At 40.8% G+C, this 12,029-nt stretch overlaps 1 protein-coding gene across 2 annotated transcripts in view; it reads left to right on the top strand.

The window, feature by feature from the left end:
• LOC127623754 (ephrin type-A receptor 7-like) overlaps positions 1–12,029 on the top strand; it is a 129,573-nt gene that overhangs the window by 94,070 nt on the left and 23,474 nt on the right. The window contains exons 6-7 of one of the 2 annotated variants that reach the window (XM_052098237.1): positions 8,613–8,737; positions 10,717–10,891. In XM_052098237.1, coding sequence (XP_051954197.1) covers positions 8,613–8,737; positions 10,717–10,891 — 300 coding nt within the window. Of the gene's footprint in view, positions 1–8,612; positions 8,738–10,716; positions 10,904–12,029 lie in introns of both variants that reach the window. The other variant, XM_052098236.1, reaches the window with a different exon arrangement.

The following is a 12,029-nucleotide window of genomic DNA, read 5'->3' as shown; positions in this document are numbered from 1 at the left end:
TGGGTCGGTCATCTCAGGAGCGCCTGGGACCTCCGGGTCCTCGAGGGGGTCCGTGAGACGAGGGGCGTCCAACTTCTGCGGGGAGCTCGACGCTGGGGCTGAGAGCTGGGCCCACTCTCTTTTGTTAGTTGAGGCGGAGCACCACTTTCTTTCTTTCTTGAAAGCCGCAGGAGGACGCCCTCGGCGAGCAGACAGGGCATGGCCCCTGGCGGCAGGTTTGCGGCAGGGCAAGATGTGTGAAATAGCCTCCGTCTGTTTCTTCACCACTGAGGACTGCTGGGCAGAGTCACCAAGTGGTGTCGCCGAATGGACGGAGCTGGGAGACGAGGGCATTTTGAGAAAGCGTGCTTTGTCTGCCTCCTTTATTGCGACCAGGTCCTGTCCATGCTAGTGCAGTTCCTGCGGCACGTCAAGAACAGGACTACCCAAGTGCAGATTTTGAAGTGCCTTGGCCCGGTGGACTTGCAGGAGGGGGCCATGGCGTGCAGGGGGGAGCGGTCTGGGACTGTTCTACCACCGAGGGTAGCGAGAGCGGAGGATCAAGGAAGCTGGGCTTGCTCCGCTCGTCATGCACGTCGAAGGAAGGGGGGGTGCGCGGCTGTGAGCGGCGCACATGCCTGCGGAACCAATTAAGCCCGGGGAAGCATAGCGGACCTCCGTGCGTAAGGCTCAGAATGGGCGGCAGACCCGAAGGTGGTGGCCCAGGCGAGTTATCCGCATCCGACGCCGCTGTTACGCTCTCCGATGCAGCGGTGTTGTCATCATCCAATGCCGGGGAGCTTGAGGGACCGGACAGTAGGCCGTTAAGCGGACTGCACTAATCCCGAGCTCGGGAGAAGCAGGCAAGCGTGCCGGGGAGGCGGGAGGTTTCAAGGGGATTTACCCGGCGTCCCGTTGTTCTCCCCAGATCTTCTTTCATCGCCCGCGGCGCCTGCCTCAATCCCGTAGTAACGAGGCGAGGCGCAGGGGGGGCGGCTGAAATGGCTTTCTCTCACTACAAGAGAAACCAGATATTGCAACGCTGCCTGCGTGTGATCGCAACCCAGGTATGCAAGGCAGTTTTTCATGACCGTCAGAGGTGGGGAGAAATCAACCGCATCCAGAAACTACGCAGGGCCGGAAAAATTGTCTTTAAAAAGACGCGTCCTGAGAAGGACGTTCAACGCCGCTGTGTTTTGCTCTTTTTAGAGCAAAATTACTCTTTTAGAATAACTCTTTCGAGTTGTCTGCACTGTCGAAGCGCCCAGGGGCAAGAATGCACAGCCGTGCACGAAGGAGAAAGCCGCTATTGTGCGCCGTAAAGTCCAACAGCATGTAGAGCGTCAGAGGATTTAAACAGGAACTTGGTGTGTAACTCGCAGCAACTGCATACACGACCATCAGCTCCGAAGAAATTTTCTGAATGAACTCCCGTATTCGCCCCGCTTAAATGCCCGTATGTCCGGGGCGGATATGCAAATATCATCTGCCAACTTCTCATTGGCCTTTTTTCATAGAACAGAGGTATATATATCGGCTCTCAAGAGAGACCCCTAGTGTTGCTTCTGTGACACAATGTGGAGAGAGCGACAGAAGGGGAACATTAGTTTAATTAAAATGAATAATGATACATTAACTTGTTTATTCAACAGCCCTAAAAAAATATATGAATAAAGTGTTTGATTTTAAGTAATTTGTTTTTTACTTCTGTACGATAAACAATTTTGGGACTTTTTGGGTCACCACATAAGGAATGACAGTCATTGGCGGGAGACACTGATGTAAAAATGGAGACTTCTGTGTAGCACATGGTCAGGACGACTGGCTGGGCCCAGCAAAACTGTGAGTCCTAGGATTTGACCCGGAGTACTTAAATGCAGCCCTGGAGATATTTTTAAGCTCTTCAAATATTACTGACAATCTGTACACAGTATTTCAAAAGGTTGTAAGACAAAAACAAACATCTTGTATCTGTTACTAACATTTACTTAATTTAAAAGAAACACCAAGCAGACTAGACTTCACTAGCTCAAACCCTGTACTTTATACTTTCACATTTAGTTGTAAGAGACTGGCCTTTTCACTTCTAAAGCATCTCACGGTTTGCCAAAAAGCTTGGGCTTTGATCCCTGAGAGAAATAAAAGCTTTACTTAGCAGCTTGAGCGATTCCTGTGTGGAGCACCGAATCAGAGCGTCCCCCTGGTCCCACTCTAACTGAAAGTGACAAAGCTCTCAGTAACGGTGGTTGGGAAAGCACATTTCTGTTTGGTTGTGTGCAACGGGAAGATGCATGGGCCAGGGGTCGAGGGACAGATGGGTAGAGAGAGCGAGACCACAAGACAGCATAAGAGAAAACCTTGTCTCGCCAATTCTGCCGGTTCCCTCAACATTCATCAAAACGATGGGCCATCATCTTCTGCTTACTTTATTTTCTGAATCACTGAGCCTCTACTGTCGAAGTGAATTCTCATCTCCTTGCTTTCCTTTCCTTTCTGGCTTCTGTCTCTTTCTTTCCCTGAGTTTTGTCCTCTTTCTCTTTCCCACTCTGTCTTTCATTACCCCATCAGCCTCAGCTTTCACAGCAAATGAAGAGATTACACAAACATACACACATTCTTATGTCTGAGACCAACAGTAAATAGGCACACACATATATACATATCTGGGCACACACACGCACAAACACAAACACACACACTTTGGGATAACCTGGGGCAATAATGAGGCAGATCAAACTCCAGCATTTTCTGTCTCACCTTTCACATATTCATTTACACACCCATTCACACACACACACACACACACACACACACACGTTCTCTTTCTTGGGAGATGCCAAATATTGAATAAGGGTCCATTTTATTCTTTTCCTCTTCAAAATGTCATGCTAAGTAATGTCGATTACGTCAGCCCTCATTTGTGTCCGTCCAGCAAGAGCTCTGTCGCAGATCATGATGTTTTCATAGGCCTCTGGAAAAGCTGTCTGCTGGAGGCCCAGCTCTATTAAAGACCCGTGCTCCAGCCGAGAGATATATAAAAAAATCCATCTAACGACAGGAATCCGCAGAGAGGAAAATCCACCCACCGCCCTAAAGCCCCACCTGGTGTGTGCAGTTTTTCTTTAGTCATATATCAAACTATAATCAGCCTCAAAAATGAAACTCCTGTTCTTCCTTCACCTGTATTCCCTCAAAGAAATAAAACTGCAATGCAGCAGTGCAGAGCATGTTTGTGGAGTCGTTTTATTCGGGGTCTCTCGATAAGTGCCTAGCGGCTAAGTACTTTGATAGTTTTGAGCTGGATGAAAAGAAATCATGGACGTGAGAGTGTCAGCCTTGACTTAAGTGACTAGATAATTAAAATACTTCAAAGTTAAAACTGTGCAAGCAAGGCAGAGAGGGAAATAACTTCTCTTACATAATGAAATGACATTCAAGTGCTTTTCACTTTTATGTATTCTAGAAGCTCCACAGCCAGCCAACAGAGGAAGAGAGTGAGAGATATAAGGAGCCAAAAGTATATAAAAACATACAGGCATAATGTATCCCTAATGTATTCTAATGCAGAACATGATAGAAGCTTGCTTCTGTTTGAATTAACTTATATTGCATAATGAGGCTAAAAAAGGTCACTAATATCTGCTTTTATGTCACCCAGCCACTGCACACAAAATGTTTTCCCTCTCACACAGTCGCTTTAGGACTGACGAAACAATTATACAATTTTCTGCTGCGCTAGGCCCTTATGTGCGATAAAAGGAGGAGTGGGTTGACTCGCTCTGAGGTAAGCATGTCATTAATGATTGTTATAGGGCAGTGGTTAAACATACCATGGGGAAGGTGCAATGGCGAGTCAGTGAGGGACACGTTCCTCCATATTAACACTGAACTCAGGGTCTCTCTTCCATCTAGCAGATTTCAGTCGATATGAGGGCTGTCACAACGCTCGATTCTCAATTACCCAGCGAGTTCTCAGTGGAGAAGGGATGCCGGTCATTCCTGGTTGTTTATAATGAAAGTTTGATCTCTGTCATATATGATGTTAAATGTGAAAAGGAGTTAATCAATAGTTAGATATTTAGATTGTCGCTTCCATATGTGAAATTTTGGATGGATGGATGGATGGATGGATGGATGGATGGGTGGACGGACAGATAGATAGATAGACAGACGGACGGATGGACAGACAGACAGATAGATAGATGGCAATCGATTGCATGTTAACAAGTGGCAATCAGGTTTGTCAAAACTAGCAAAAGTTTTTTGTTTGCGTATGGATGAACAGATTTACTTGTCAACAGAAATGTACCTCAGAGATCCTGAAAGTAGTATATGTTTGTTTATATAGTGTATATTCAAAAGGAGCATGTGCTGATTAGTAGAGTCTTTGAATAACAAGGAAGCACTTCATGTTCAAGGCTCTACAGGAAAAGTAACACTAGAAATATCAGCAACTTTTATTTCTCATATCAGGTTAAGAGGGCTGCGGCTATTACTCTGAGAGACAGTTACGGAAAGCCACTACGGAAAAAGGGCAGTCACTTGAAAGGGGCAAAAGATCCAATTACACCAGTACAACTGGTTCTGTGGTGTACATGTGTGCTCTTTAAATGGCTGTGTTCTGCCTGCATCGCCTCACTCCTTACGGGTAATTGACACTCTCTGCATACAATCAATGTGGACAGAGGCGGAAAACAAACATACATTCAGAGACATTCAGACTCCTTTGACTACAGCTGAAAGTAGGAAATCACTCCCATACAACAGCCAGTTTCTCTATCAGCCCAATACAATAGTTTCCAACTGAGCAACAGAATAAAGTTCAAAAAGACTTTGTGCATGTAACAGACTCCTAAATACATCTCCATGATTGCTTGTTAAATGGTAGCTAATAGTTTTCAGTGAATAGGCTATTAATGAGGTCTGAGGAATTTGGCTGCTGTAGTTCTGAGTGTGTGTGTGTGTGTGTGTGTGTGTGTGTGTGTGAGTGAGAGAGAGAGAGAGAGAGAGAGAAAGAGAGCGCACGTTAGTATGGCTTCAGTTCTGGATGGCAAATTAGATTGTTTTAGTTGGATTACACTAGATATGTCAAAACACAATTTAACTGTTGCGGTTTAGGGCCTGCGCTTCCATCCATGGTAACATCAGCCACTGCGATAGCCGTAATGAGGTTTTAATCCTTAATCACTCATTATCATGACGTCAGCTCCAAAACAAAATCCTGGGTAAAACAAGGTCGTGACCCTAGATCCTTTGTGATCCTAGAACACAGCATGATATGGAGACATCCCCATCTCTATCACTCTGTGTCTCTGTCTTTCTTTTGCTCACACACACGGATCAGTAAATTCCTATCAATGACTAATTATCTTTTTCCATTCCATCTACTTAAGGGAATTCTCTCTTTTCCTACATTAACAGATGCCCAGTGAGAGTGGACACTCATTATGGTTTATATGCATCAGTGCTACATTTCCATACACATCTTCCAAAATGTCCTCAGCCAAAGGTTACCTTGTGAGATTTGAATGGATCTTATTTCTGAGGTTATTAAAAACAAGAACTTTAAAGGGGTCATGACATGGTTTTTTTTATTGTATTATTATGTTCCCTTAGGTGCAATTATAGTATTAATATATTTTTTTTTAAGAAAAACTTTTAAAATCTAGTGATTTATGACCTTTTCCCACCCTGTTTCTCATCCTCTGATTCAAACAGTCTGTTTTGGGGGCGTTTTCCATTTAAGACTTCAGTGTTAACGCCCACTGTTATGATTGGCTAACGTCAGTGCCTATGTATCAATTATTGACGCTCCCAGCCAGAACAATATGCAAGTAAACTAAGTAAAAACACTGTGATTATTCATAATGAATGAAATTGCGCTTTAAAAAGTAGTTTAAAGTTTAAAATAGATTACTTACAGTTTGCGTCGTCGTTGTTCCTAGAATAGTCGGCACGGACTTATCTTTGAGCAACAGTTTTCTGGCAAAGCCAGCATCATATTGAGATTTGTTCTCAAAACAGTCATCCTTAAAATGTACAGAACAAACGCTTAAGTTAACACTGCCGTGACTGGGACGTCCGAAAAAAATAAACTGCATCCATTTTTCCCTGACGTCTGGATCTTTCGGCAGCTTATTCAGAGGTTTTGTTTGACCACAGCCAGGAACAGCACATCTGTGTGGCATCGTAATTTTCCTGTGCACAAGTAGTCTCTGTCAGAGCTCGCTGTCCATCGACTGAACACTTGTGAGGCGCACGGCGATACTGAAATGAGCGTAGTTGTCTTGGCGCTTAAATCGTAGTTATCTTGTGCTGGAGGCGGTCATATGCAAACGCTGTTACGTCACTTCTAACCGACACGTCACTTCTAACCATGAATCCAGAACGAGCTGTATTTTGAGCTTGATTAAATAAATGATTCGTTTAGAATGGGGAGGACGTCTTAAAATATTAAACTTGCAGGACGTTTTAATGATACAAAGACCTCTTATATACCAAAAGATCAAGGCAAATTTGGTTTCTCATGTCATGACCCCTTTAATATCAGCTTCCCACAAGCTTCTAATTTACATTTTTTTTCGATTGCTAAACGACAGTGAGCACAACTGGAGCTACATGTGCAAAACTCTAACTACAGTCTGCACAGTAGCAGTTCATGTGGACCAAACTCTAGTTCGTTTTTCATTGCTTGAACACAGTTTTCAAAACTCTACACACTTATCCCATGACTTTAACCACAACCTGCACAACAGCACTTTGATCAAATGCTAACACACTGCTGTCAAAACTGTGAACCACACATTCAAAACAGAATAGATTTCAGCCTTGTGCCTTTCAAACACTGCTGATTGCAATTTCAGCTGAAAGGCTAAGCAGGTGTCTTGTTTTAGACTTGTTAGTGAACACACACACACACACATATATATATATATATATATATATATATATATATATAGGTAGAGCTCAGAAAGACTAATTTTGGAAATGGAACAAGGAAGACAGGGGTTCGTGGCAGGAGAAGGGTGGCAGGGAGTGGCCTGATGCTAGAGAGAGGCAGGATTAGCCCCTCAATTATTTGTTGGAATTACAGTATGTACTTTTAGTTTCTACCTTTTTTTTCTCATTACTGTAATTCCATAAATTACTACAGACTATTGAAGCAAACTGCTAATTTTCATTTACCTTAAAGAATTGTTATGTTGTAAAAATGTAAATAAATCATGTGAAAGAATGTCACTCTTTTCTTTGAAGAAAATATTACTTTGTATGAAGTCACTGAAATTGTTCAAACTGTAAAGATGAAAAGTTTGTATTTTCTGTATTGGTGTTTGATGCTAGTGTTTTTACTCTCAGTGTGTTCTGAGTGACAGTGTGTGTTTCTCAGTGAGGGTTGTGCATAGTGTTTGGCTGCACTGAGCCTGTTTTGAGCCATGTGTTAAGAGTTGTGTTGCTTGGAATGAGTTTTGCAGGTGATGTGAACTGTTTAGCTCAGGTGACTGTTGGTAGTGCAGACTGTAGTTAGAGTTTTGCACATGTAGCTCCAGTTGTGCTCACTGTCGTTTAGCAATCGAAAAAAACTGTAAAATGTATACAGCAGTTAGAAATATAATACCAAGCCAATGTACAAAGAGTGCAATAACTTTGTAATTGAATGACAATTACAGCGCATTGGCAAAAATTATATAAATAAAATAAAAATAATTTACAGACCATTTGGGAAGTGATGCTAAAGGGAGTGAAAAAATTAGATGGCGGGGAACACGATGGCGGTGTTACAATAACATTTGTCTCTAAAAAGCATTTGGAAGGGCTCACCAATCTGCGAGTTTTAAGAGATGCTTCCGTCTGCGTTGGCAGAATTAATTTGACTTAACTGACATTCATAAGCCAGACGTTGCAGTTTTACTCTGCAAGGGATAAGGCTGTCTTCCGCTGTTTGCTCGGTAATTTAAATTTCCATTACGGGGTGTAAACATTTAGGAGCCACCAAGTAAATATTCATCAGAGCTGCAGTAGTGATTGAGACACATACAAGTGTTTGTGTGTGTGTGTGTGTGTGTGTGTGTGTGTGTGTGTGTGTGTGTGTGTGTGTGTGTGTGTGTGTGTTTGTCAGGCAGTTACTGAAATTGAATTAATGCAATGGCATAGTGTATTTTGTTAGTATGTATATGAATATATAAGATATACGATGTTGGCTCAGTAAGGGGTTGACTGTCATGTCATACTTTTTCATTTGTAATATTTCTACATATGCAAACAATGTCTTTCTTTCTTTCTTTCTTTCAAACAAACACAAACAGACAAACAAACATGTCCTTCCTTCCAAACTCTCTTCCAAACTTCCTTCGTTCCAATAGAACTTCTGACCGAACTTCTGAATGACAATATTACCAAAAATATATGTACAGTTAAAGTAATAGTGCTGAAGTGTAGAAAATAAATAAATACCGAATATGAAAGAGAAAATAAAAATAATTTACATTATGAGAAAACAAAATATAATGGGGGGAGATTAGGTACACAATATAGTATATACAAAATATAGTCACTTGACAGAGTAATAAATCACAGTATAATCACAGAGTAATTATAAAGAGTAATAATTAATAATTATTATTTATTTCTCTCAGCCCCATCTCAGGTGAGCGAGGTAATAAAGGAGCGAGTCCAGCAGCACAGCGTTCAGCTCTCCTGGCAGGAGCCAGAGCAGCCCAATGGCATCATCACCGAATATGAGATCAAGTACTATGAGAAAGTGAGTACACACTACCCGCTCCAGAGCACAAGCTATTCATTAATGTGTGTGTGTGTGTGTGTGTGTGTGTGTGTGTGTGTGTGTGTGTGTGTGTGTGTGTGTGTGTGTGTGTGTGAGATTCAGAAAGTGAGAGACGGGTGGTAAAGACAGAATTACTGTGTGTCTACCTGCCTGTAATCATCCCAATACTCATGCAACCCGTCCTCTCCTGCATGATGATTTGCGTTCTCAGCGCACATAGCTTGCAGTCAAACGCTCTGGATCCTTCCCCTCTAATTGTTATAATGAATTAGACACTCATACGATTTTAATCAGACTGAGGTCTTTCACTGAGCCCACGCAAACATATACATTAACATATACAGGTTCAGCTTAGATTACTACAGCTACTCTCATGCACATCTAAGACCACTTTAGACACACACGCAAACAGGCACACCAACTTCTTAATGCCTGAGATTTTACTTGAGCATCTGTTCAATTGAAAAACAACCTGCAATCCCTTGCAGGTATGCACGCTCTGTCACTAAAACATTAATCAGAGTGTAGTCCCAAACACACACACACACACACACACACACACACACACACACACACTTTTCTTCACCTCACCTCAGCCAGCTCTCCTACATTCGCCACCTCTTGCTGAATCCCTTCAAATCCATTATAAAGCACAGTCTTTTAGGCAATGTGAAAGCAGAACCAGTCTCCTGAGTTGCTCTTCCTGCATGTAGTGTGTCCAGTTTGAAAATTAGAAGCAAGCTTGACTTCACTCCTAACAGCCTGTGGCATTTAATGTAACTTTTTTTCCTGCTGACATCCAGGAGAAATAATTTACTGATCCGTAGAAAAATATATGTTGCTGATGAAGCTGTGTTGTGTCATGATGTCACAGATGTGTTAGCACACAGCTAAATCCATACATTTAAAGACTGCATTACAAGTCTTGATATGCACAGTTTTGTTTCCTGTGTTGATGTATTTCCTGTTGAAACAGGAAGTTTGAGCGAGATACTGTATATTGAAGGGTATTTTCCTTTTCATTTTTAAATTGCCAATAGTTTTTAATTGCATCACAGTACTGAACAATGATTATTTGCTAGTTGGTTGTACATGGTATTAGGGGGAGGGACATTCTCATACTTGAAAACAGATTAGACAGAAATCAGTGTAGTGCAGCATGAGTCATCAATATATTATAAGTTTATATATCTGCTAAATGTAGATGATGTCTTCAAATAGAATAGACGTGGACTAAAAGCCACAAAACTCTTATCTGACGTTCTTCTCCATTTTTCTACAACTGAAAAAGTTTAACAACCAAAATCCACTAAAAATGTACACCATACTAATTTCAACATACTATGATTGTTGATGCACTAATCCTGCCTATAAAAAATGGATAGTATACAAAAATATGGATTAAGCCAGGTGCTGTACATATTGAATGCAAATATGCACTAAAAAAAGCTAGATACCGAGCAACGAATAGAACAGAACACAGGTGTCTATACACTTTTTTTTAATTTAATCTAGAAGCTGTTTTTAATTTGATATGGCTTCTAAAAATGTTTTATCACTTCTGTGCAATAAGCTGCGCAAGTGAAACATGGCACAACAATCTAAAACATCCAGCTAGTGTATGTTTACATAAAAAAAATATAATAATAATAATAACTTGCAGATTGCAGACTGATGCTCAAGCATGTTCAGTATGAACGGCCCCTAACACTGTGTGTGGGTGTGCACGTGTTTTTTCTAAAGCTCTCTTTGACATCCCATTTTTAAAACAGCTTGTTTCTGGTTACCTAGGTTACGGGTAAAATTCTGTGATATTGCCTCTGCTTGAACTCTTCGCATGTGAAAAGGGCCAAATGCTCCAATATTGGCTGCCAAACACTTGAGCGTAATAACCCCTCTCTGTAAAGTATTTGTAAATGTAATGCTTTTATTGTGTTTCGTTCTTTTTTTACCTGAAGGACCAGAAGAATCGCATTTACTCCACCGTTAAGACAAAGTCGACTTCAGCCACAGTCAACAATCTGAAGCCAAGCACAGCATATGTCTTTCAGATCCGGGCATTTACCGCCGCAGGATACGGCACATTTGGTCCCAGACTAGAGGTCACCACCAAGGAAGAATCCACTGGATCTGGTGAGCAAACCAGTATGTGAAACAGCTATTTTTAAGCTATTATTTTCTTAATTTTATATTTTTAATTTTTTCTTAAAATATAGCAAGTTAAGTGCTAATTCTGCAAATTTGGCTCCAGTTTAGTTAGGTTTTGCTTTACATTCCTTCCGATTAAAAGACAATGGTGTTTCTGTACCTCAACATGGTGTTAACAACTCTAAGGTTGTGGATTACATTCCCACTCTGCAAAAATTATTTTCTTACTAAAAGTATTTTGGACTTGTTTTCCAGTGAAATGTCTAAACATTCCTAAAACAAAATTCATTTGCTTGAGAAGAAAACTGCAAGACATATCTTGTTTTCAGGAAAAAAATCTAACAAAATGTAGTAAGGTTTATGCTTAAAAAAAAAAAACTACTTGCCAAATAAATGTAAAATTATGAAATTATGTATTTATAGATAAGTTCTTATTCTTTCTTCATTTACGTTCTAAGCAGCCAAGCAATGATATACTATTTTCGAACATTCAGACACCAGCCACACTGCTGTGGGAGGCATTTAGTAGTACATTTAAATATGAGACATTAAAATATGTTTGCAATCTATGATTAAAATTCACATGAGGTCAGAAAAAAAAAGCTGTTTTAACCACTCAATAATATATATGCAAAAGAAAATGTGTAATTTGTCTTGTTTATATTATGAATTCATGATGCTAATGCACTAACACACTATATGCAGCCATAATATGCACCAGTTAAACTCTGTTATTGTGATTTATGATGACACTGATACTACTGCAAATATGAGTGTATAAAAGTGTTAATGTGTAGAATAAAGAAAAAAGAATAATGATATAGGCATATCTTACTTCAGACAGATGTGTGAATGGCTTTCACTGCAAATGACACATAAGTGAATGGGCACTTCAGAGTATTTGAGAAGATTTGATTCCTTTAGCAGACAAATTTATCAAAACAAAAACTAGCATGACACGGTCTAAGAAAACAATTTAAATCTACACACCGATGTGTTCCTGTTGACTGATTTTGACCTACACAGAATGAGCTGTCGGTCTCAAGATAGGTGGAGCTCTAGGTCACACCTGCCAATGATGTGGACCAATGGCTGGTAAGAATTTTTCCTAAAAGTTCACCCC

Source organism: Xyrauchen texanus, chromosome 30, assembly GCF_025860055.1.
Source record: "Xyrauchen texanus isolate HMW12.3.18 chromosome 30, RBS_HiC_50CHRs, whole genome shotgun sequence".
In the NCBI taxonomy this organism is placed as follows: Eukaryota; Metazoa; Chordata; class Actinopteri; order Cypriniformes; family Catostomidae; genus Xyrauchen; species Xyrauchen texanus.
Note: the sequence above shows the minus strand (reverse complement) of the source record. Positions and strands in the feature narration are given on the sequence as shown.